Source organism: Cyanistes caeruleus, chromosome 3 (genome assembly GCF_971803275.1).
Source record: "Cyanistes caeruleus chromosome 3, bCyaCae1.hap1.1, whole genome shotgun sequence".
NCBI classification, from domain to species: domain Eukaryota; kingdom Metazoa; phylum Chordata; class Aves; order Passeriformes; family Paridae; genus Cyanistes; species Cyanistes caeruleus.
Genome location: NC_141703.1, coordinates 35,940,782 through 35,967,654, shown reverse-complemented (window position 1 = coordinate 35,967,654; position 26,873 = coordinate 35,940,782). Strand labels below are relative to the sequence as shown.

Sequence of the window (26,873 nt, the reverse complement as noted above, 5' to 3'; positions counted from 1 at the left end):
TTTTTTTTCTTTTCTTTTTTTTTTTTTTTTTGCAGGTGCTCACTGGAGGTCTGAGAACCCTAAAATGCTGTTGCTACATTTTCTTTCCAAATCAGAAAGCGAAGTGTTACCATAGTAACATGACTATGTTAGAAATGTCTATTTGCATAGCACATATAAAAGTAGAGTTTTTTTTATTTCCTCCCTAGGGTGGGAGCTTTAGGGGAATAGCCATGCTAAAGAGAAAACTTTAACCTGAAATCCCCCTCTATAAACCTCAACAAAATCTACAGAACACATCAGCCTGTAAGGCAAGGGAAAACACAACACAGAAAATAAATGCCGGCACATATCTCGTTGCTGTTAAATATGTGATGTAGTAACACTGAATTCCTGATATTTTGGACCTTATATTTTCTATTTTTCTCTTACAAGATGCTTTGGAATTTTTTTATTTTTTTTTTTTAACTATGCTTCCACTGGTGGTTTTGGATAGCTGATTTTTTTTTTTCCAGAAGTATTTTATTTTTTAAAAAAAAAAAGTGCACATATGCATACATATATATAGATACATATGCATATATAGACTTATATATGTGTGTATATACATAGACACACACACACATATGTAAAATGATGACAAGTTAAGACTATGTAATTGCCGCAAATGAATTTCACATCTTCTGGTGTAGATTCTGTGCAATCTCAAAATATATATTAGTAAAAAAAACCAAACCAAAGTAAGAAAGAATGAACAAAAGAAAAACTCTCACTTTATATCCCTTGTGTTCTATACACCTATTATAAATAAGACATAGTTTCCTTCTCCATCTCAGTGTCATAATTTATTTTACTCCTACAGACTGCCAGAGGTTTGCCATATGTGCTTTAACTTTGCAACAGAGCACCAATGAACTGCTGTGTCAGTCAGTACCTACACTCACTGTGCAGGGACAGCACTACAATAAGCCAAAGTGCCAAAAGGGTCAGTCACAAAGAAATTCTGCCTTACTTTTAGAGATGAGCAAGGTTTTGTGGTTTGTTGTTCTGTTGTTGTTTTTTTCTCCCCCACAACTTTATCAGTGATAGAATTATAGCTCATTAGACCCATTGGCTTATATTCATCTTGGTCACTTGGCTCTCTGTTGTTTTCTTAAATGCTTTCCCTGTGTTTAGTATAATGTGATAGTATAGCAGCTGAGTCTGCTTGAAAGTCATCCAAAGCAGACTATGTTTTTGCTACAGCTTCAAAGCTGTGTATTTTATTGCCAGTACCACAACAGCCCTGCCCTAATATATCCTCAGCGGCCTGCTATTGTCTTGTCTTCTCCAGGCTTGTTCACTTACTAACAATACCCCTTTGTTCTACTGTATTGAAGGTACTATTTTTTTTCTGCACACTGGTATTTGATAACCATGAATTCCTTCAAATGCAGCCTTAATCCACTGCGCATGTTATTGTGTCTCCTACTTGCCTCTTAAAACTTAGCATACCAAAGTGCTGTGCTACCTAAATGCATTTTTTTTTTTTCCTTCCCAGCTTCTACTTTTGAGGCAGCAATATTCAATTGCAACTTCAATCAGCCCTTCCCTCCACCACCCAGTCCTGCTCTTGACTTTGTTGACAGCCTAACTTTTTGGCTGGAAGGCTCCGTACTATCAAACACAATTTTTATAAATGCATTACCCATTCGAGTGAGGCTGCTGTAGCAGATGGATGGAGAGCGGATCTCCAAACATTAATGTTCCATTAGTGATTCAGGAGGTGGAGTGAAAGGAAATCTTATGTGAAGGATGGCAGAGCCCTGGGTAACAGAAACAAATGGAACAGTGACGGACTAAAAAGCAAGAGAACTTTAACAAGTCTTACTTAGACACCAAGGTCTGTGTGACAAATCCAGTACACACTGAGAGAGACACAAAAGTCAGAAGATTGCATTTCAAGCTTGATATATCCTAGAGCACCTTCCCAGGATGCCTAGAGCTATTAACATCCACGGATTGCTCCATCTTCCCTTGGCTTTTGTACATGCCTGAACGCCCACAGCACATGGCTTTGAGGATGATGAATGTAACAAGAGTACAGCAATCAGAATGGGCATCTTCTACATAAAAGTCTTCCAGCTTTTAGTGAACATTTATTCACCGAGATAGGAATTCTACAGACTAGGTAAGCTGTCCAGCTCGCGTCGGTTCCTGGAGAAAGAGCTGTCGCCTTCTCCCCCCTGTGCTTAAGTCAATGCTAGCGCACAAGGCGTCATCACAAACCCCAACAGAAAGCATTTGACCAGTGAGTTTCCTCTACGACTCAACTGTACCACAGAGCTGGTTGTGTGTTTCTCAGACCTTGTAATAAATGTTTGCTGGACTCTGAGGAGGCATCTCTTGAACTATGTACACCGGATGTCCATAGTCGCCGCTGACCTTTTCATAGTGGGGGCAAAAGACACTGTCTGCAGTCCTTAGAGGAATGATAATGTCACTGGGCTCAGAACCATTGTTGTTGCCACTGCGTTTTGGGGTGGCTAATGTACTAAGTGATAGAGTTGTCGTGTGCTGCGGGGAATGCTTCCTGTGTCTTCTCCGGTACTTCAACAAAAGAACCACCAAAGTGATGATGATGACGATGAAAATGATGCACCCTGATGCAATCCCTGCAAATAAGGCCACCTCTGAACCCAGTATACTGGAATGCCCAGCCTTACTGCCATCTGTGCTAGATCCTGGAAAGAACGGAAATACAATAGACAAAAGTTATTGCCATCCTGTGACCCATTTACGTTGCTTAAAAATGTGTAGAGTAAGCAAGACTGGAAGAATTAACTGACAGCTAAACTTTGACAAACCAATTACCCTGTTAGATAGCTAAATGCAAACAGCCGAAGTCAGCAATCAATATAAAACAAGACTTTGAGCCTGTTGGTCTCACTTTTGTGTTGCTCCCAAACCACCCTGTTTCATACATCATCATCCATCAGCGGCGAGAACTGTCACTGACAAGGCAGCCTTTGATGCATACGGCATCTTTTAACAGATGCCGGCCAGCCCCAGGCACAAGAGAGGGGTGGGATCAGACGGGAAGGGAAAATAACACAGGGAAATGACAATTCTCAAAACAACTGGTACTGTTCAGTGCCACACTGCTCCCTCTGCTATTTTATCTTTCGCATATTGATTTAAGTTAAACCATCCTTAGTGCCTCTTTACATGGACTCCTCTTGCTTGGAAATGAAACTAAGGAGCTTAAGGCAGCATGGGAGACAGGCAGAACAGCTATGGCATGGCTGTTAGTATTAACTTACATTTACTTAAAAGAAAACAATACTATGCATTTGGTAGTCAGGAGAAGCTCATGTGCTGAACAGCCTGTTGAGTATTTGTTGCCCATCACACCATCATATCATTTGTCACTAAAATTACATGAATGCTTGCTTGACACGTTTCACTTCTAAGTTTGAACCTATTTGCCTCTCTTAATGCTCACTCACAATGGAAAAATGGTACCATTTTTCCATACTACATACTACATACTAGATACTACATACACATAATTGTTAACTTTTCCTACCAAAGTCTCTGCAGGGGTCAGCTGAAGACACTCACTATATCAAAGATTCATTAGGCCAGTAACTAAAGGCAGAGCTGGCAAGGAAATCTTGTGGCCTTTTTTGGGAAACCCAAATCACCCGTCAGCAAAGGTTTGCTTTGTAGCATTACTAACGACTGAACACTCCTCTGGACAGCTTGAGTCTTAAAAGTCAGGTTTTCTCTTGTTCATCCTGTGAGTGAAATGCATCCTGAAGATATTTGTTTGGAATCATCTATTTATTTTGTTTAGCTAATTATTAGAAAAAAAAACAAAACCCCAAAACTTTACGTTTAGCAAAAGACCAGCCATACATGTCTATAGACTTTATATGGTCAGCTAAAAGATAATAACATTAATTATAGATGCCTTGAAATAAACTTTATAAATGGCTGTCGAGAACAACTTGATAATGTATTATGCGGGAAGAGAAAGAGAGTCGTTCATCTGCCAGAGTACTAAATGTAAGGCAGCGCTGACCACTGTAAAGCTGCTTAGCAAATGTCCTATCCAAAAATTTTCCTGTAAGTGAGAGACACTGCCACAAGACGTAATTAACTTCTACAGCAGAGTGGCAGAGGGGAGAGAGCAGCTGTTACAAAAACTTGTAGCTCCCACACACTATCCACCAGAGCAATCAAAACTGGCTTTTGCTTAATCTCACGATGAAAACATTTGCTTTCCTGGCACGTTAATGGCAAAATAAAACACATTTGGGGACAAAGGAGGAGAAGACGTTCCAGGGCAAAGTCATACCACACCTACCTGAGTGGTCCTTCACAAAGGGGCTGGTGGTGGAACTCTTCCCGTTGGTGCCAGCTTCCTGCTCGGGGCGCTTGGTGGGATCCGTGTGCCGGGGCTGCCCTGCCGAGTTGGGAGCTGGGGGAGAGAAAGACGACTCATGCAGCTTTGGCACTTGACAGTACGGAGCCGTACAAGCTGGCTCTGGGTACCTCGTGAGACACAAATGGCTTAACAGAAGAACCTTTATGCAAAGGACTGGGAGATATAAGAACGTAATTTTCCTTTTAAAGCAAAATGGTTATATTAGTTATTTCAAGTTTAAATTGTGAGGCCATCTGCAGAAACTATAGGGTCTCCTGTAATTGGCAAGAAAAGCTTTGCAGATGACATTTCAGTTTAACTGAGGAAGTTGATTGACTACTAAACCAACTTCTACTTGGAAGAATAATTCTTTCTTCCTGCACAATAGGTTATCTATATGTGAAAAGAGACAATGAACAAAAACCTCTCTGTAATCAGAATTCATAACAAGCAAACTATAGAAATATTAGCTTCCCTCTTTTCATGTATTTTAAATAATTCTGAGCAGCAGAGTTGTGGCTTTTGTTTTTAAAATAAAAATAAAAATGACTGAAACACACTACTCCCAGGTGACCTTTCCTTCTAGGGATCTCTCCAATGAAGAGATCTTGTTACACTAACCCTCCTTCTGCAGAAATCTGTCAGTAGCCGAGGAAGAGAAAATAGGCTTTGCTTTCAGACTATAAGGGAGGAATGACCACACTAGACTCGACTAGCTCTCTGCTCTACATTGCTAATAGAAGCCTGAAAACTAAAAAGGACATTGAGACCGATCAAAGTCATTTCATGAAACAGCAGATGGTCTTTACCTTGTCCAACTTTCATGAGGATCTTCATGGTTTTTGTCTGGCACACCCCTCCCTCCTGGTTATCCAGGCCCTCCAAAGACCCATTTGATGTTGCTGATTAAAAATAAAAGAAAAATAAATAAAAATAAAAATAAATAAAAATCAGGAAATCAACAGGCAAAGTGATGTGAACATGAGTGTCTGAAAGCAGGGATCTTTCAATCTACCAGGACCTGTTCTTGTTGCTCAGGCTGACCTATGGAAAGTTGTGAAATGTTGAAAGCCAAAGGAATGAATACACTGGTAAGCTGTACAATATACACAAATGAAGGAATGTGTTATCAAGGTTTCAAATTTACCCAGTAGCCTTTTATTTTCCTACGCACAATTGACTGACTGACTGACTTGGACAAAAACACACCATCTTGCTAAAAAGGTGACAGAGTCAGCTGAAAAGGAAGCTCTGGCAGGCTCAGAGGAGAAAAGCACTGCAAAATCACCCTTTATTTTCCCCCTCCCAACAATATCTTTATAATCACCACGTTACACCTGCTTCCCCTATTACAAATCTCCTGCTGGAAGAAGTGAACGCACACAAAAGACTCAGGTGAAAGCTAAGATTCTGAACTGATTGGAAAACCATTTAATATTTTAGAGTACAATCTCACTTTTCTCAGCATTGAGGAGCCTCTGCGGGGGTGGGTGGCAAAGGGGAACGCGCTCTATTCCCAGGGAAACCTCTTAGCTCACACAAACAACAGGGTGCTTTCCCCCGTGTTGACATTGTTCTTGCTTATCTAGGTGCCAGCTGGAGCCTCGCGATCCGGGCGCAGGCTGACACTGCCGTGCGATGTGAATGCACAGCACCCCTCCCCTGGAGAATCCACACCACTGAATCACCACGGTGCAAGGGTGCGCCGCTGCCGCCCCAGCCAGCTGTTGGTTGCAAAACAGCTGCTGGAAAACGCTTGGAGCTCCTGGGCTGCAGCCACTGCAGGCACTGCAGGCACCGTGAGCAGGGCACAACCACAAACAGTGGGCTCTGGATTCACTGTGCAGGGAACGAACGCACCGGGGGTTCTCCTACCCTGGCTGCCCTGGGGATGGAAATTTCACTGTCATATCTTGGAGCCGTTTATCTGAGGCCCAAAATGAACTTTTGAGAGGGTGCACGGGCAGCAGCACTGGGCCACCGACTGGAGAAAGCAAATGGAAAATGGGATGTCAGGAGCTCGCTGCTTGCCGTGGCGGTGGTGAGCTGCTTAAGCAGCACATGCCTCCCTCTGCCCCTCTCCTTTCAGCTTGTGGGCTTTACACTCTTCAGGTCTTTGTTTTTAATTCTTGCTCCTTCTCTTTCACCTTCCTTGGGGATTTGCTTTCAAATGCAGTCTATGTATATTTCCTTTTTCCTTCACAATGTCTTCCTACCCCCATGGCAGTATTTTTCTTGCTCTAATCTTCTCTCTAGCCGTAAAGATATAAACCCCATACTGCTGAACCCTGCTTCCTAGCCTTTGATCTGCTTCTTGTTTTTGTTCCACTTCTGACTCTTTTGTGACCAACTCGAATTACAGCCACCATACAAACTTCCCAAACTGTGCTTTCTTTTCCTAAAATTCCCTTCTCCTCATACGTGGTCCCTCCCAGTTCCTCCTCTTGTTCCCTCCCCCCTGTAAAAACATGACAATAGCTGTATGGCAAAAAAGACTTTTCAAAATACAAAAGAGCACATTGAGTAATTTAAGATAAAAGCTGATCTGAAATGTGCCACTGCATTGCCAGGTTCGGAAAATAATGGAGACATATAGTTTTGTTTTCTTTTGTTGTTTTTTTTTCCAGGGGGAAAAAAAAATCAATACCAAGAACCCATCCTGGACATAAATCAAATGTGTCTTTGCTGAAAGTGTTTTTTATGATCTATTTGCCAATGTACCAGCACAAGGACACAGAGAAAAAAATGCAGTAAATAGAAATACCAAAGCTGAGCACCGACTGAACGTACAAATAATAAACACTGACTTTGTCTTGTGGTTTTGTTATTTGATTCTTTTTTTTAAATTGAGCCAAAGGGAATCACATCTCCTTAAACACCTTCTACTTGATTTTAATTGAATAGAATGCTGCTTCTTCTGAACATCAATGCCTTTTTTATTCTTTAAAGGCCTATCCACTTAACCCACAGAGCAGGAGGCCCCAATAGGATACAGAGGACGCAGTCTGACCTCAGTACAGAATAAGAAAGTAAGATGGCAAAAAGAATGCAAAATTACTTCAAATACAGTCTCCAAATGGGAAGACCCAGATGTACAATGAGTCTGGTTGTGTGCCTACGCCAGCACAATCTGCCTCGCTTGCTTGCTAAAAGAATGCTTTCATAGCTTTGATGTCAGATGAATGAATTTGCAGAAGTATTCACTTTTTCCACAGTTCTTCAAGGGATTTGAGGAAAGCCTACGTTGTAGCTCAGAGTACAGACTGCTACGTCCTGAGGAATAGGGAATTTTCAAAGAGAAGTATTTCAGTGACAAAGCAAAGTTTCCTTCTCAGCCTTCCCTGTAATTAAACTGACAATTACCCAAGGCCACTAGAGGAAATTATTTTTCGAAATTCATTAAGACTATCGAAATACAACCTTGCGTATCCCTGGCGTACCAGGAAGAAAATGGGTAGCTTTAAACACATCATTCTAAGCTTTGAAAAGCTGCACTGAGAAAAAGAAGTAATATGGGACAGCAGAGAAAACACAGCTTCATACTGCTAATGCCCCTTGACAGTGCAGTGTGCAGGAGTCAAACAAGGGAGAGAGTACAAAATATTCCTCAAACACTTGCTGCAGACTTTCTGTATTGATCTCCAAATGAAAATTACACCCACTGTCATTTTAGCTCCTCCACTGCACTCACACCTCTGGGGGAAAGTGACCCAGCACCTGCAGCTGTGCTCACACTGAAAAGATATTTAAGAAAAAAAGAAGTGCCCCGACAGGAGTTTTGGAAGTGTTATCCTCCAGTGTGTTTATATAATCAGATTTTAAACCTTCCATCCAATTTATTCTTATATACATATATATATAAAAGAACAGGTTTTATTACATTTAAGTCTAAACATGGATGTATTTTAAAGTCAATTACTTAGATGAGCTACCATACATACACTGCTAAGAAGACTAAATACTTAAGTATTACCATTAATAAACATAACTAATGATTATTACGAAGTTTCTCATTAGTATTACTGTTCTCAGGATCCCACACTTCACACTTTGTATTAACACAGCAATACATAGGAACCTAGAAGTAAGTGAAATGTTCCTAAACAGGTAGGAAAATATTTTTAAATCTTTTGATGGTTAAACACCTCTGATTTTCTGAGACCTGTCCTGCTCCACTGGTGTCAGCTGTAGAACTATTAATGACCGTCAAAATGACATTAAATTATTCAACAGTTTGTCCACACCTAAACACGTATGACTGTGCTAAAATCTCCACTAATTTTAAGACTTACTAACAAAATTGTAAAAACTTATAGGCCGTTTTTACATTAGTTTATCAGACACTGTCTGCATTCCTTGAATACAACAGCAGCTGCCATTTTATGAGGAATGCAAGTTTAGCTTTTCAACATTCAGAAAACACCTATCTGTTATGAAATTATGGTTAAGAGTCTTGCTGATACATACTTACTTTAGAGAAGCTAGTACACATTTGCAGGTTCATAACACACTACTTTAACATATCCTCCTCCATACACAAGGGAGAAATTAAATTATTCAGACTGAAGAACTTCATTCTGATTTGCCTTCCCCCTCTTTGAAATACATGATTTGTATAGAAACAAACAAAACTCCCAACAAAACAAACAAACAAACAAAAAAGGCTGGAACTCATGTAAATCGATGTATAATGTTTTACATTTATTTGCTTTTAAAACTCCACAAAGTGCTGTTTATTGTACAAAGTGCATTAGTCATAAATGCAGAGGCAGGGAGTCAGTGAGCATAGCAGAGTCAGCTGACAAGAATAGTTCCTGGCTATGATTCTTATACAGTCCCCATGGAGAGGAAGTAATATTACATTTTAATATGTCTTCATTTGATTGTTATTACTCTGCCTCCCAGGAGGCTACGCCACTGCATGGATCATGGCTGTTTTCAGCCTACCAGGTTGGTAACATTGCTCTAATCAGACGGAGAATTAAGCTGCTGGATTTGTGCCTGTATATAGCTTTTCATTCACAAAGAGATTAGAAATGAAGGCACAGTCACAAAAATTCAACTTCCTTCACTCCTAAAAACATGTTACAAAATGGAAAAAATGCCATCACAATTACTTAAAACACTAACAGACAAAAACCTCAGCCTTTTAATTCTGCTACACTTATTACCCCCAGTTTCATGTTTTAGGATTATGAAAAACATTACCTATTTGCAAATCAAATGGCATATGCTTTGAACCAACACAACTTTAAAACACATCTTTCTACAGCTTGAACACGAAATGGACTACACAGCTGATGAGAGAAACAATGATCATCGTATTTAATTTTCCTGTGAAAACTAAATGGACCTTAAACCACAGATTACAGGAATGAATGAGTGATATCAATTGATGGGCAAGGGCAAAATTGATTTTGTCCCTCCTTAGTGTGCTGGACAATAAAAATCATTTTGCAGTATACTGAGGACACATCATTGATGAGGTCATGAAGAATTAATTCCTGCTGATGTGGATCTGTTAATAGCAAATTGAGAATTACAGGTTTTTTAGGGGAAGATCAGTACTATCCAATAGTAGTGATTTTCATAGTTTTTGTTCATTAAATACTGCTTGAATACTGCATCAGAAAATAGATTTCTTAAAATCAGAATAAAATAAAATCAAATAACACTACCCATTTCCACTTCTCCCCTGCTGTGCTTAGAAACAGAATGAAAAAACCAGCAGCAAAAATGCACATAAGCTTTATATGCAACAGTAGTAAGAAGTAATTCTTAAAGCAAAGCTGCACTCGATCTCACATGCACTCACTCTCAGGATTACTAAGTACATGTGATGTTTTTGAGAGTTTTTTATTTTATCAAGTAATAGAACACTATTTTGGCCAGGCATCATTGTGTTCTGACTGCTTTCATCTGCTTTTGGTCCTTTTAAGGATCCTCTTAGTAAAGCACTGAATAAATAATTCTCCTTTTTCATAAATATAGATAATTTATGGGAGTGGTTTAAGAACACCAGAAATCACACACTGCAAAACCACAAATCACTGATCACAACAGGGAGGTTGTTTCCAAACTAGCCGTGGATGAAAGAACAAGATAGCTAAGATAATAGAGTGTTTTAATTAAATGAAATTAAATTCTGCCCCCCAGTAACAATGCCAGATCTGCATGGAGATCTGAAACAACAACAACAACAACAAAAATTGTTCAGGCTTTTCACTAAAGAACAGGTAGTTTGGCACACATTATTCTGGGTTAGCTGAAGAATGCTTAGAGAGAAGAGAAATACGCTAATTTCAAATACTAGCAACTAACGGTTTCCCTTTTCTTGTAGTGCCAAAATATAAGATTGACACTGAAACCTTAGATTTTTAAAAAAAAATTAAATTGTCTTCTGAAATGTAACTGTCAGCAGTCTCAAACCTGGCCTGTAAGTACTAAAATGTAAATGCATTATGAATAGGTGAATGGAGTTGAGTGGTGAATGGAGTCCAATGTGTTGACTGTGTTTTTAATCAACAGACAATAAAATCAAAACTTTCTACTGATCTTTTAGAGACAAAGAAATGATCCTAAAAAACCCCAAACAACCTGCTGAATTTGCTCAATATAATTTAAGACACCAAGTCTATAAAGAAAAATGTATAAAGGCAGCTTACCAATAGTTTTGCTCTTTTCTAATGTCTGTTTTTTTATTTGCTCTACTTGCAAAGTCAAGGTGGCAGCAGAATTTTCAGTTTCTCCATGTAAACACCATTAAAAAAACCTCTCATTCTACCTTATTCCACACATTGTTTCAAATTCAGATTTTTTCCTTAAATTAAGACTCACAGAGTATTAATAAATGCCCCTGGTGCCAACCTTTTTTTCCCCCTCTATGCACATGTGAGGCAGAACTTCAATGAGAGGAAAAGGACAAGAATTCTCTATTCTTCTTTTTCATTTTGCATTTTTGTTTTTTAAATTAAGTCCTACGCTGCATTTCTCAGGATTTATATATAAACAGGATGCATAAATTGTATTCTCTACAACAAGTAAGCAGCAATGCCCTCTCCAGTCAAGCTAAAACCAGAACAAAATAAAGTAAAATAAAGAACTGGCCTCTTTTTGCCAGGAAGAAGCAAAGGCTCTGCAGTGAAATTTTGTAATTCACTTTCCTAACCACTGCTCTAAAATGTATCTTGTCCAACTGTGAATAGCGTGACTTGCAGTACTTAGATGGGACTCTTGATACAAGGGTGTATTTATATAATTCCCCATAAAAGTCTCCACTTGTTGTATGTTAAGAGAGGGACAGATTCTATTACTGTTTCAATGTTTTTTTTGAGGGTGCAATGTGGAAGACACAATCAAGACAGAGCCAATCAGTTTTGTACTGTAAATATACTTTGGAATATTCCAGCTGTATGATTCCAGGGACATCTCTGGAAATCTACAGACTCTCCTTCCCACATCTCATGTCATCCAACAGCACAAGACATGGAGAGAGTTGTAAGGTTTCCTACATTCAGAATGATTTTATTAATGCCAGGGAGGCATGGCACCAAGTAAGAAAAATATACGTGGTAAAAAAAAAAAAAAAAAAAGAAAAAAAAAAAAAGAGTTGTTTATGTCAACAAAGTTCTTCCACAAAGGGAAAAAGAGACAGTGAGAGAGCTGGAAAGTATCAAAAAAGCTGTGAATTCTGACTAGTTATCACTGCCTATCATTTTAAAAACACCACCACTTTCTCACTGGGTTAAGGAATACCACAGCTGAAGTGTACTGAACAGAAAACTATTTGCTGAATTATTATCCATTACTGAAGGTCACAGGTTCCACCCACCCACAACAAAATCCTACTCGCTTCACTGCTGTCAAGTGCAGTGCCCCTTTACAAAATTCCCTGGGAGTGATTTTGAGATTATATAAAAACAAACCAGAAAAGCATCTCAATACTGTATCACTGTGAACGAGAGTCTTTCATTACAGTTAAGCATTTCTAAAAGAATTTCAGTTCTATATTTCACGTACTCTGAGAAATGTTGTCAGATAATGATCCACTGCACACATGGTTGCTTCTAGTTTACATAAACAAATTATATATTTGTGAGTGCTGAAGTAACTGTGGCAGATGTAAGCCCACTAATTATGATGTATTTAGTGTATACCCAAAAGTATGCATCTAAAACAGATTACTAGTTAGTTGACTTCACCATTCACAAACAGGTATTTTACACAAATTTATCCTCTCTCCCAGCATGCAAAAGCCTCTGATGGATGGGAAGAAGTGTCTCCCTCTACCACAGCAAGCTTTGCTTAACAGTTCAGCTGAACAGAACTAATAGAATTAGCTAGCATTCAAGTTACACTGATTGCTGCTAATGACATGAAGGCTTGCTAGAAACAAAAGCAGAAGCTTTAACATCAAATGAGGAACGTCCTTCTGTATCATACAAATTCAGCTTCACTCTACAAGGATGTTCACCTGCCTTGAAAATCTCTGGTTTTTGTCTGTGGCACTAGGATAAGAAAGGGTTATAGTGAAAGTTCATATTAAATAAATAACAAACCTCTTGCTCATTCTACTGTCACTAATTGCATGCAATGATATTAATGACCCAGTAATTGCTATACGAGTAGCACTGAAGTGGAAAACATCATTTTGAGGCAGAGTTCATCTCTAGGTGGTAGGACTTCACCAGTGACTGAGTTAATGCCTAGTGACAGTTTAGAATATAACACTATAGATGAGAAAATGTGCCAGTCTCATGGTTATAACAGTTTAGATGGACATGATGTTATTTGCTTTGACCACACAGACTCTAGGAGTAACCCCAATAAAGTGCCACAGTGAGACTTTGCCCTGTAGATGAACCTCATTCCTTTCAGGGGAGATGCTCTGTACTATAACAATCTAGAGCAATTTTCCACATGTTTGCTTCAATAAAAGAATACCTTCATCTCCTGCTTTTACATGTAGCACAACAAAAGTGTGCTTTATTGCAAAACACAAAAAGCTATTTACATCATCTAACTATCCTTCAGCAGCACAAAGTTTGGCACCTTAGTACTGAGATCAATTATGATACTATTGGATGACTATACACTTGGCAAAGATGATCAGAAGTTAAGCACTGTTTTGACTGCAGTATGCTTATGTTTGTGTTTAGAGCTGTAAAATACCCACAAAGTAAACCTTAATGAGGGAACATTGCAGAAATAAAGCGATCTGAATTTCCACGGCTCTACAGGACCTCCTGTTCAAATACGAGCCATTAAGAAATTAAGAGGTTTAGCTTCTTCAGAAATTATCACATAGGCACATCTTGGTTTGTTTTAACAAACTCCAGAGGGTTATGTTAATTCTGCCAGTGTTTGGAATTTTGAAAAGTCACAACTAGACAGGTGAACTGATACTTTTAATACTTATGTTCATAGAGTTTTAAAAAACTCACTGCGATTTTAAAAATATGACATTATTTAGTTGTTTGGATTCTTTTTTTTTTTCCCTGTTGCAATGGAAATTGTTTTGTTAATGCCTCGATTCTGCTACCAAACCTGCTGTGGCAGCCTCTGGATGGCATATGTGGAATCAACTTTTAGCACAGGCTGGGGCCAAACACATGGAAAGCAGCTCTGCAAAAAAGCCCTGACGGTCCTGGTGGACACTAAGCTGACTCTGAGGCAGCAAAGGAGGTGAACAGCTCTTGCACTCGATCTGTCAGAGCAGTGGCAGCCGGTTTGGGGAGGCGATCCTTCCACACCACCCTGAACTGGTGAGGCCACACAGGCAGTGCTGGGTGCAGTCACAGGCTCCTCAACACAAGACAGACGTGGACTTACAGGAACGAGTGCAGAAAATGCTCACGGAGATGATGAAGGAACTGGAGCACCTGCATAGGAGGCAGGGCTGTATCCTCAGGGATACTCAAAATTCAGCTGGACATGGGTCTGGGCAACTTGCTTCAGGCTCAGCAAAGGTTTGAGCAGGGGACTAGATGAGCCCCAGAGGTGCCATCCAAAACAATCCCTTCTGGAATTCTGCAATAAGCTGGGCTGTTGTGGTCTAATACATTTATGTGCTTGAAAAACAAATAATTTTAAGTTGTCCTGGCAGGATTTGGATTCAGAACTCAGCTTCTCTCACAGCAGCCCAGTGAGCACATAAGGACTGCTCTGCTGCTGTGGTTTAGTAATTTTTGCTGTCTTCATCTATCAAACAGAAAACAGATAAATCATGCTAATGAAGATCTGAATATTCTTTTAAAAACCAGCCTTATCAGCTTAGTATGGACTCCTCTCCAAGAACAGCTAAGACTACCTTAAGCCTAATCCTGCTTTTACTTCCAGAAATGTTTGCATGGTTTCCTTGGGACTGAAAAAAAGAAACTGGAAGACTGCCCATTAGGGCTTAGTTTTGTAGTCTGATTTATCAGAAATAAATCCTGAAATATTCTTCATCCAAGGTTTCCAGGATTGACTGAAGTCAGAAAAGAAAATCCAAACTGACATTTAACCCTGGTGTTCAACCATTCCAGCTTTTTGTTTTAGCTAATGCAGCTCTCAGACAAAAGTACATTTCCCTCCATTCCAGCTACATAAAGACTTTAATGAGGCAAACAATTTCAGGCCTTTAAAATGTGTTTCATTAAAGTCTTTATAAATCCTAATGCAGCTCCTCATCTTTTATTTCAGGACTTAAAATACTGCAATATGTAACACATATGATACAAGCAACTGTATAAAGACTACTCATCCCACTTGATGAGCTAAATGATCACCACCGAACTTAGGTACAAAATAGAAGTAAAATGTATTTCAGTGTGCACTCTCAAGTTTTAGTTTAGACAGATACTTTCTTCATGCTTTCCTCATAGAAAGGCATGTCCTTCCAATACACACCCCCTTGACTTAAACAGTTACTCATATCCTGAATATAAAGGATAACATACTCAGAGCGTTCTTCTATATGTAGTCCTGCTGAAGATGTTTATGCAAATCTAAGAACATACACATTTTGTGAAGATCAGGGTTTAAGCTTTTTTCTGCAAAGCACTATAAATACTGCATCCATAAAGACTTCTAAGGGAGAATACTGTATCTTTCTTTGTGAACGTATTATATTTCCCATATTTATAAACTCTTTCTGAGGAACTGTGAAAGTGAGATATAAAACTAGTGACTAAAACTATTAAGGAGCTTCCTATGAAATTTTAAAACCTTTTCAATTAATGAGTTTTTCCTGAATAATTTTTTCTTCCAGTCTGAACAATTATTCTTCATTTTCATGTGATTCTGTATCTATTTGGAATACTTGCGGGGGTGTGGGGGAGTATAATTGTATTTTTTTCACAACATGCCATCAATTAACAAACTGAGCATTCCTATCTTTCATTTCCTTCCCTTAGGAATAGAGACATAATAACAGATTTCCTGCTGAACCATCTCTGTCTACTTTAAAAGAGATAAACGATTGGTATTGCCTAGGTAATGGCACAGAATATGAACAAAAGTCCATCAATATAAAATAGCCTTATTCTCTTACAAGACCTGTGTGGTCTGGGACAAAACCCCAAAGGACCATGACTCCATTAATCCTTCAGGTCTTAGACTCTCTTAGAAATCTGAAGCTGCACAGACAGTGATTTTTCTCTCTAATAATATTATTTGTATAAGCTGTATTTATATTTCATTCAACAAGAGCTAAGTGGTATTGCTGATACATCCCTTAAAAGACTCTTCAGCAAAGTCAAAGATTGACCTCTGGATATCATTTTACACCGAGGAGAAATTATTTATCTAATTTTCTGAGGAAGGAGGAGGAGGAGAAAGGAAAGAAAAAAAAGTGATCTTTGTACAAATGGAATCAGAGTGACTATTATCACACTGGCTTTCATTAACACCATCACCACCACCACAAAACAAAAACCCAAACAAGTAGATTTCTGGACCACAGAGTCTTTAACGGAAAGCAGGAAAAATGTCTGTTGCAAAACTAAAGGAATTTAATTTCTGATACAGTATTTGTTCCCATTTTGGCTAGTTTGGCATTAACAAAGGAAAACCTGTTTACTGCTTCCTTTTGGGCAGCTTTCACTAGGTGATTCAGAGGTTACAGGGGGCTGAAGGCTGAAATCTGCCTCAGAACGTTTTCAGAATGCCCAGCCAGACAGATTAGCCAGCGCTTAAACTGGTCAGAATACTAAAATAACATTTTAATGTAAATCTATTTGGCCATGCAAAGAGATTTATTCTTCCCAGCTGGGCCATATTTCAGGGCACAATCTATATTGTCCTTTAATATGTTCTTCCTCAGACAGTTATTGCCCTTTAATTGTAACAGAATGACAAAGTGAAAACATAAAAAGCCTTGTGATTTTTTTTCAAACACAGCTAATGTTAAAGTTTCAGAATGACTGTTTTGATTTTAAAAGCCACAGTACTATTAAAGCAGTTATCCAAAATATAGTGCTACTAGCCAGTATAAACCTTTAAATCAGTCAGGGATCAAATATATATAAATATATGTTTTTTTAATTTAAGCCAGAAGCCAATTATGTAAGTGGGTCATTTGAAAAAAGTTGACAAAAAAACATTTAAGGAAAGCTGCATATTCAATTTTGCCAACGTCAAAGCCAATGAGCATCATTAGCTCGGCAAGCTTGGCTAATGAGGTCCAGGCAGAGTAAGCCTTATATAGAATCTTTCAGAGAACCATTCTGTAGGGAAGGGGCTTCCCCAAGTCCCAAGTCACTCTATTACAAATTTGGAACAGGTGAAGATTTCATTGCAGGTGACTTATTTTTTAATGTTGATGATGTCAGCCCATAAACTCCACTTATGCAAAAGAAGGGATGGTGTGAAATATGCGCTTGCTTGGCCAAACTACCTAAGGAGCTTGATGGTGTGGCTTGGAGGCAGGCAGCACTGCTCCCTTCCCTCTGCCACTGCTCACTTCCCTCCGGCAGAGCTTCCCTCAGGCTCCCCCTGGAGCTCCCTCAGCACAAACCCAGCATTATCAGGCTCTCTAGGCCCTCTGACTGAAGGCCAAGTTTACCGGGAAGGGTTCAGGATGATTCCTGTAAACATCTTTGGTATATGAAATGCACTTGAACTATGCTAATGCATCTCCCTCTCAAACAAGAAGAATCTGCATCTGAGAGAGGTACTGAAGCAGTGACACCATGACCCAAGCACCTCCAGATCAAGCACTGAGTATCTGCTCAGTATTGAGAATATACTCATTGCTTGCTCTGAGCAACTCACAACAGCAGAAAATTATATTTTATTCCCTAACCATGCAAAGACATAGAAAGACTTTTCACGCAAACATCAGAGTTGCAAATCTTCACACCCTTCTGCCCAAAGTTGCCTTTCACATAGATATTTATGTTTTTGGGCATGAGGTATCTTCCTTTATGCATTTGATTAAGGATTTCCATACAGACTTATGGTATGTTAGCAAAATGGTCACATATTTTAGGATAATCAAACATTAATACTTCTGAGATATCAAGTACATTTGACCTTCTCCAGTTAGGCTGAAAAGAAATCAGGTAACTATAGGAAAATGAATCTATTCATTTCCCAGGAACGAAAAATTGATGATAGCAAAGAAAAGAAAAGCAAGGACATTCTGTTACATCATTTATTCACTTTCACAATACCATTCAGTATCGTCTTTCCAATTACTGCTGCTGCTGTTCATAGAATTAACTCTTTGGATACTGATAGTCATACTGAGGAATAACTTGCCAAGAAATGGATTAGCTTTTTTTTTTTTTTTTTTTTTATTTACTAAAGTGCCACTAAACATGAAAACAGATATGAGAAACTTACCCACACTTCTACTTTTTAAAGAATTAGGAATTGTGAAATGAGAAGATTTTATATGCTTAGGCTTAGAGAATCACTGAATAGAAAAGATCTCCTTCTGCTATACCTATCATGAATACATCTGGATGATATAAAAATTACAGCTTAAAGAATTCCTGTGCAATCACATCTCTCTAAAGGGCTCAGGAAGCTGCTTCATCCTGTGTTGCAATTCCTCATCCCAAAATGACTAACCCCCTAATATGAATAGAGATTTTACTGTTTAATACAGTTCCACAAACCACATACTATTACCTTAGAAAAACAAACTCTGTTTTCAAATAATGGCAAGATGATAAATGTATATGACAATGCACAAAACATTTAAAGGGCTGACAACAGCCTGCCAGCATAAACAGCGTGAGATTAGGTTGTAGGCACAGCCACAGCAAGCACTGCAAAGATGCTGAGCTCAGTGAGCTCTTGCATTAGGTTTGTTTGATGCCACTTAGTTGAGGGAATGCAAGATCCTAAAATACCTCAAAATCAAAAGCTGGCACATGAAACGCATCATTGCCTTCATTTCACAGCTTTTCCACCCCTCAAAAAACCCAACAAAGCAAGCAAGGCAAAACAGACGGACAGATGGATGGACGGAAGGAAAAGAAAAAATTACAGGTCTGTGAATAGCAATGTATGCAAACAATTTAAAGCCTGGTTTGCATACATGACTAAGAGGCATTTTATTGCTTATAAAAATGACAGCAAATGTCCCAGCTACCAGAACTTGCACTGACAAGGCTGTGTCATGAGCTTTTGAATACAAACTATTAAAATCCCGTCTAGCCCTAGTACTCTTTAAAATGGTGTCCTAGCTGAGCACTGGCCTAGTTTTCTACGCCTCTTAGCGCTTCTGAGACCAACATCACTGAGTTTATTGTTTTCTCCTTGAACGACAGGAAAGTGCGGGTTTTAGCTTCAGAATGGATGGGTTTTCAAGGGTGGGGTGCTTTTCTGTCCAGCCTATTAAAACGTACATGGGTACCCTTGCAGAAGCTCAGTCAGTACGCTAGGAACAGAGTGATAGGTTAGCCATTTGTTTATGCCACAATGAGGAGGAAAAGTAATACCCTGAGGCACTCCAGTATTACTGCTAGGCCAGTGTGATTTTTGAGGAATTAGACTGAAGGCTGAGTAAGTTCTTTCAACCAAGTTATGCTGTAATCTTCCAGGAAATGCAATGTCTATTATGTCTTATTGCTATAATGAAATAATTATACAAAACTAATGAAAATGAGACGTACTTAATAATTCTCTGGGTAAATCCATGACATAGATATGACAGAACTGACAGTGCATCAGAAAGCTCCATTTGTGCCCATAATTTTCAGGTAATAATTGTAAGAGTGCCATTTGTTCCACTACAGTTGGTCTTCTGTGGATGTTTTTAAAAGCAGCACTAAATAATGAGCACATTTCCTCATTTAAACCAAATATTTGAGCATGGTCATTTTTATGCTACACATTTTCACTGGAGTTACACATAACTATCTCTCAACATGTAATTTTGCTGCTTTCACCCTGGTAAATATCTCACTGGATTTCAGTGGAAAGTTTGTCAAAGTTAATATTGTTTAAGTGGGATCATATTTTTATACACTCCTCAGATAAACAGAGCAAGTGCCTGTACTAAGCGATATTTAAAACCAAAAAAATGGTTGTTTGTATCTCCTGTAACTCTTACTTAGTAATTTCTAAAACTAGTAATTAATATTAATGCAGTGAATTCTTACTTAAGCTTCTGTGACATACAACCTCGTTTTATACATTAACATGTACAATTACAGATATAACTGGGAAGCGAGCATTAATTTATATTGAATTAATTTCCATTTCCATTTCAAAAGTACTTGATCAGAGCACTTTTAAAACTGCCAATATTTTTAAATCAGAAATTAAGAAATAATTACACTGGCAGACATTACATAAAACAGTTATCAAATCCTCCAGTTTTCAAGAGGTGTCAGAAACATGTTTGGGGACTAATCTTTTAGCAGGACCTGTTGTGACAGAACATGGGTTAATGGTCTTAAAGAGGACAGATTTAGACCAGGTATAGTGAATGAATGTTTTACAGTGAGTGTTGTGGAACACTGGAACCTGATGCCTAGAGGGGTGGTAGATGTTTGGTGGTAGATGCTCTGTACCTGGGAACAGAGCTCTGAGCAACCTGATCTAGTTAAAGATGTCCCAGCACACTGAACGGGTCTTGGAATAGAAGAACTTTAAAGCTCCCTTCCAACCCAAATTTTTCTATGATTCTGTGAAATATGACACACAGGTATCTAACTTCCTTTTAACTGCAGAAAAGCCAGGTATTTGCAGAATTTGTTCCACCACCTAATAACTGCGGATACTTGCTCAAGACTTCAGAAGTGCCCATGGGGCAAAATGAGATCCACAGGGCATAATATTACAATGACAAAACCTAAACTAATGTAAATTGTTGTTATACTGCTGAGGTCTCTGCTTATGCTAAGTCCTGATTCACATCATTAACTTTACACATCATAAGTAATTTGAATCACTGAACACAGTGGCTACCTCCAGACTTGCTTTTGGCCATAAATCCCTGATCAGACTCATACAAAGTTTGTACTGATGCACAGAGGCCTGTGCCACTTGTTTTGCAAGCCAGGACCATGAAAAAGGATAAAATTCAAGACCAGACTAGTCTAGATTTTACCCAAGAACTGTCCTAGTTACTGTATGGACATAGAAAGGCATGTCCAACTACAGGCCCTTACCAGTAACCCTTGTGAGGAAACTACACTGACAAAATTGGCACCAAAGTGGCCAAAAGATGCTTCCTGTGAGAGTCCCCAACCACCTGGAGCAATGGCTAGGCATGTCACACAGGATGCCTCATCTGAGAACAGCTGGGTCACTGTACTCCTGCTTCTGGAAAAAGGACAAGACCAAGAGCACGGCACATCAGCAGGGCTGATGAACAGGTGAGCAGGAAACATGTCACAGTTTAGCTGCACACAGCTTCTAATGCACATATAGGACACAAAACTGTGCACAAAAAAAAAAAAAAGCCTTTTACAGGCATAGAAGTACAATCAAACGTGGTTTACACAAACCAAGGGAAAAAGAGACAGAGACCCTTTGGAAGTCAGGAACAATATTCAAAATATGCCGGCAAGAAATCATTTTCAGATAAAAATATACAAACCCATTCATATTCCTCTTAGTTTGCTTACAATACACAAGACAGCATGCAAAATAAACAACAATTATATCTAAAAGAATGAACAACTGAAAGCTTGAACTTACATATGACGTAATAATCTTTGTTCTTCTGAAATTCCAGGCCCCAGAGATTAGGACTGAACTCTTGAAACTTGATGGTAAACTTAACATCTTGATCTGGCTTGGCACAGTTAAGTAGAGGTGTATTGTCCTTTTTAATAGCACAGCTATCTGCTTGGTCTTTGTCAACCATGTAGACCTTATAATATTCATACTGGCCAATAGTTTTAGAGTCCACCTTTGGGCATATAATATCCAGTTTGTCTCCTATTTGTGGATATAGTACCAATCCTTGTCCGGGAAGGAATCTAAAAGGAAGGAAAAAAAAAAAAAAAGAGGGGAGATGGGGGAAGAGAAGAAAAGGTAAAATTTGAGACACTTAATAAAATCTCGTGTAGAAAAGTATCAACTGCAGTGAACAGACAGGAATTAACACAGTTTCCAAAACCAAAATGTCACACTGAGCAAATAAAATCTTAATAGTTTGGGCTTGATTCAGTATCAACAAGTTGTTTATTTTGATCTTGGAAATTATAGACGGATTGAGTCTTTTAGTCCTTATCCCAGTTTTGGGCACTCTAGCAGATTTTATATCTCTCTCTGTCAGGCACTGCTTTTTCCTGCACTGCATTTAGCCATGCAGAGCAGCTAATACAATACCTGGTGAACTGTGATTCTGTTTTTCTTGTTTTGCTAATATTTCTACTATCCTTGCACATATTTTGCTAATTTTGGACATGGGAGAATGACAAAAACAATCTTTCAACCCCCTTGAATAGCCATGTGGGACAGGAAAAACTTACACTTTTAACAATATATAAACATGCTGACTGACATTACTAGTGTAACACAAAGGAACATCAGTCAGTCACTCATCCAGGACCATGCCTACAGACCTGCAATGGACAGAGATCTACCTGATCCATGGACCACACATGCTTCTGAGAAAAACATTTAAATTCAAAACAGTGCGATCATTCCACTAGAATGATTTCTCTTCACAAATTCCACCATTACTGTCATTATTTTCGCTCTTTTTTTCTTTGTGCTAGCAGTTAAAGATATTCATGCTTTTTTTCTTTTAGGGAAAAACATGCTTTTGGGAAGACTTCTTAAACTGGCAGTGAGCTTTAGTATTTGCAGTGGGACATAGTATTTTGTCTTTCCTACTCATATTAATTAAAAGGCAAACATGATCACTTTTTCATGGAAGAAAAATATAAATAATTATAGTATTGATTCATCCACAGAATGAAGAGTCATGCTCTCACAGGGACAAAAGCCACAGCAGCTTTGTTTGTTTCTCTCTCCATTAAGACATATTTATTTCAATTAAGGCCAAGAAGTGCATGTTTTAGAACAACAGCCAGAAACACAACCAATGCACTCAATGCACAGACCTAAAAGACCGACTTTCTTTCCTCTTTTTCCTGCCTGCCAGCATTTTCCAAAGATCTTCTTTAATGGAGAATCAGCCTGAAAAACCAAGTGAAACAATTCCTGCCTAATGAACACCCTTCTCCAAGTGCTAATACTTACACAGCACACGTAGTAAATCTAGCTTATTTACAGGCAGCCTTCCTGGAAACTTTAAATTAGAGTATCAAGGCCCACACAGAACAAAGCTGTAGGCGTCGATGACCTCCAGCCTCTGGCTTGGCAAAAGGAGCCACCAGCTCCTTTGTACTGGTGGGGGAGAACCCACTAAATTAAAGGATGTTGCAACGCCCCAAATTTCAAATCCATCATTTACAACTGCTTGCTCCACACAATTCAAGTTTATGATCTGTGCTAATTGAGCAGGATTATTTTCACTCACAAAGCCAGTGTAAGAATTATATTTGTTATGAAGCAGCACGTAGAAGGACAAAGACATGTAATTACAGATTTAGGGAACTAGAACAATGAAATGTTATGGCAAGAAAAGCGACTGTTGATGTATAAATCACTGTGCTCTTTTGTGCTGTGCAGCGTAATTTCCAGACTGCAGAAACTGGGCTTGGCCACGGCTGTTCAAACTGAGATTGGAGATGGGGCAAAGCTGCGCCTCCTCCTCCAGTTTTCAGACATGCCAAAGGAATGCAGTGACTACCACTTTCTGAAAGCTGAAATGGAAAGGGGGCAATGCATCTGCAGAGTTACCAGCCTGGTGAAGGACAACCAGATGTGTGTGTAGATATGGCACCCAGGGATGTGGTTTAGAGCTGAACACAGCAGTGCTGAGTGAACAGCTGGACTTGATCTTACAGGTCTGTTCTAACCTAAATGATTCCATGATCCTATGACTGAGGGAGCGGCCAGTTCTGCAAGGCTATGAAGAAAAGGCAGGGAGGAGGATCCCATCCAGCAAATATTCCCGAGGGAGCAGAACGTATTCTGATTTTGGCTCTCCTTGGAGATCAACTCTGACCAGGCAAAAGCAAAGGGACGGAGTTTCCAAACCAACCTGCGTCACCTGTGACTGACTTTACTACCTTGTCTGACCACAGCCCCATTTTAACTTTGCTCCTGCGCAGCACTGCTGTATTAGGAAGATGACAATCACTCATATTCCCCCATCTGCATGCCAGGACAAAGGCTGGTCACTGTACGATCCCACTGCTGCAAATACTTCTTCTTGCCAGCAATTCTTCTTCACATAACAGGACTGTGTAATAGGAAACATGAGAATTCAAATGACTGAACCTTTGCTTGTAAATTAATCAATTTAGATTCCCATATATAACAAATAGGAAATTTGTAAGGTTAGATAAATGTTCCTGTCCATCATTATCAATAATATAACCTAAAAGCTGCCCTGAGAAACAAAAACCACTGATTCTAATTTTAGACTTTGCGTGTATACATGAAACAGCCACAGTATATGTTCTCCATGCAAACTGAGCGCAAACAGGATGGGTTGAGAGATGGTATGCCAGGCAATCCTCAGAAACAACTGCAGGAGAGAAGGCACACTTGTGAGCCTTAGTTTCAGCCAGGAATTGTCCCATAAAATGACAGAACCGTCCCTGACAGACACTTAAAACTATATTTTACAAGAGCTTTAAACCAATGCACTTGTTAGACTTTATGGCAGGGAATATTCTTGCTATGACTCTGAAGCCTGTACAGTTTTAGAACTAAACTCAGTAAATCTCCTTCCACTTGTGTGTGTGTGAACTTGTAGGATCTAACGCTGATGGGATTAGGGAAGAAAAAAGGCTTAAAATGCAAGGATTAATCTGAAAACTTGATTGTATTGAAATTTTTTCCACACTTTGCAGTTTTGATCATGACCTTTGCTAGGAGAGATATTTTTCCAATTTACTTTCCTTATTTTCTTACAACAACAAAGCCCAAATATGGATGGAGATAATAAAAAAGTTTCACCTCATGCATTTCAGTTCAACCACAAAACTTACAGTGGCTGATTAGTAGTAGGCATGATTATTATCCCTGCATATGTGTAATACTTTTGCTACTGTACTTTTTATAAAGACTTTAAATAAATCATTTGCTGGGTACTAAGCATTTTCTGAAGCTATTTATGAAATGTCAGAAGGATTAAGACTACTGTTTCACGATCCTACTTTTGAAGAGCTTCTACTTGAAAAACAAAACAAAACAAAAAACAAAACAAAACAAACAAAAACCAAAAAAAACCACCAAAAAAACAAAACAAAACAAAACAAAAAAACAAAGAAAGGAGCCTTGGTGGAGGTTAAAAAAAAATCAGGATTAATCCTGAGTCTTCATTTCTGCAGGTGTTGATGTTGCCTTAAGTATTCCAAAGGAGCATCAAGACTGATGAAATGTTTGCAGGATGGTGGCTATAATAATTAAGTTAATAAAATGGCTTTAAAAATCTGATCAAAATGAGCCTTCAACTAATTAGAAACCGTTTTTTTCCCCATCAAAAGAGATATAATAAAGAGGAAACAAGGTGTTTTCAGAATCCAGCGACTGATCCTGTAGAGGCTGTTACCAATCCACTGGTGGCTTGGGACAGTGACATGCTCTCCAAGTAGTCAGGATAGTGACTGCTTTCTATAAAAAGCCTTCTAGCTTTCTGCATTTCAGCTCTAAGTATGATTTACTGCAAAACTTAAATACCAACACAGGCCCCTGTACCCCAAGAGAAACTTAAGAGAAAAGCTTAGCAAGCTTCCCAACTCATTTCTGTCAGCAGTCAGATACAGAGAGACTCTTAAAGCATTTGAAAAATCCTGCTCACAATAAATAATCCTGGTGCCTGCTGTGAGAAAGCACAGAAAAGTATATTAAGTACCATATAAGCTGTACGATGAAATTCATGCACTTTCTGTCTGGCACTTTTCGATACAGATGGCATTTTTACTGTCAGCCCAAAACTGGTGTATTGTGGGCGACATTTGACATCTGTGCAAAAGCCAAAGGATGTGAATCCCTCCCACATGTCCAACCAGTCACGCAGCTCATCAAATAACAACAATTTGCAGAGTTCCCAAACCTTTTTAAAATAATTACTGTACTTGACCAAAAAGTCACATGACACACGAACAGAAACGAGGAACGGTCACACCACCAACACTTCAGTGATTTTATCTACCACACTTACTTTAAGTCTCAGCAGCAGTTCCTGGCACTAATGCAACCTCACTTGTCAAAGTCCTCAAGAAGTTAAATTTGATTGTGAAATTTTATATATATATAAAAAAAAGGTATATTCATTTCCAATGAATTTCTTAAAAATCTACTTATTGTTTAGAGAAACTTAGCACATTCAACCATATTAAATGACAAAGGACTTTTGCTTAATGATAACCACTCAAACCTGCCTAAGCTCATAATAGCAAATTTTCAAAAAAAAAAGCAGAACTTAACCTGCCCACACTCTCATTCACTGAGAATATTCTGCCACTTCTTAGTACACAGAAATTTCTGAAATGGTAAAATTAGCACCAGAAAAAATTCTTAGAGAAATAAATCCTTAAGAGATTTTGTTAATTAGTACTGAGTGATGTAACCAAGTGTTTTGTCAGGGTTTTTCCAACTTGCAAAACTATACGCATGCATATATGTACACATACTATGAATATATATGCACACTTAGCTTTAACTATATTCTAGTAATTATAAAATAAATATTGTTTTAGAAAGCATGTTAGTACTTGATGCAAGGCTCGTATATTTAGCTGGGGAGGCAGTGCCAAATTTCTGTGCTTTAATAACTTACCCAAACTAATTGGTGTAGGCAGTTAGCTTTAAAGTAATGTCACAAAAATAATCCTAAAAATGTGAACAATCAAGACGCTTCTTAAAATGCAGCCTGAAACCTACTGCTGGGGAATCCTACCCACTTAACTTTATGAAGTTTTAACTAGGAGCCTGACTACAAAGTTATTAA

At 38.7% G+C, this 26,873-nt stretch overlaps 1 protein-coding gene across 1 annotated transcript in view; it reads right to left on the bottom strand.

The window, feature by feature from the left end:
* Positions 1 to 479: 479 nt before the first annotated feature.
* Positions 480 to 26,873, bottom strand: part of EFNB2 (ephrin B2) — a 44,062-nt gene continuing 17,668 nt past the window's right edge. The window contains exons 2-5 of the mRNA XM_086880736.1: positions 21,533 to 21,816; positions 5,200 to 5,292; positions 4,331 to 4,444; positions 480 to 2,702 (exon numbers count right to left, since the gene is read on the bottom strand). Coding sequence (XP_086736862.1) covers positions 2,320 to 2,702; positions 4,331 to 4,444; positions 5,200 to 5,292; positions 21,533 to 21,816 — 874 coding nt within the window. The 3' untranslated portion in view covers positions 480 to 2,319. The remainder of the gene's footprint in view (positions 2,703 to 4,330; positions 4,445 to 5,199; positions 5,293 to 21,532; positions 21,817 to 26,873) is intronic.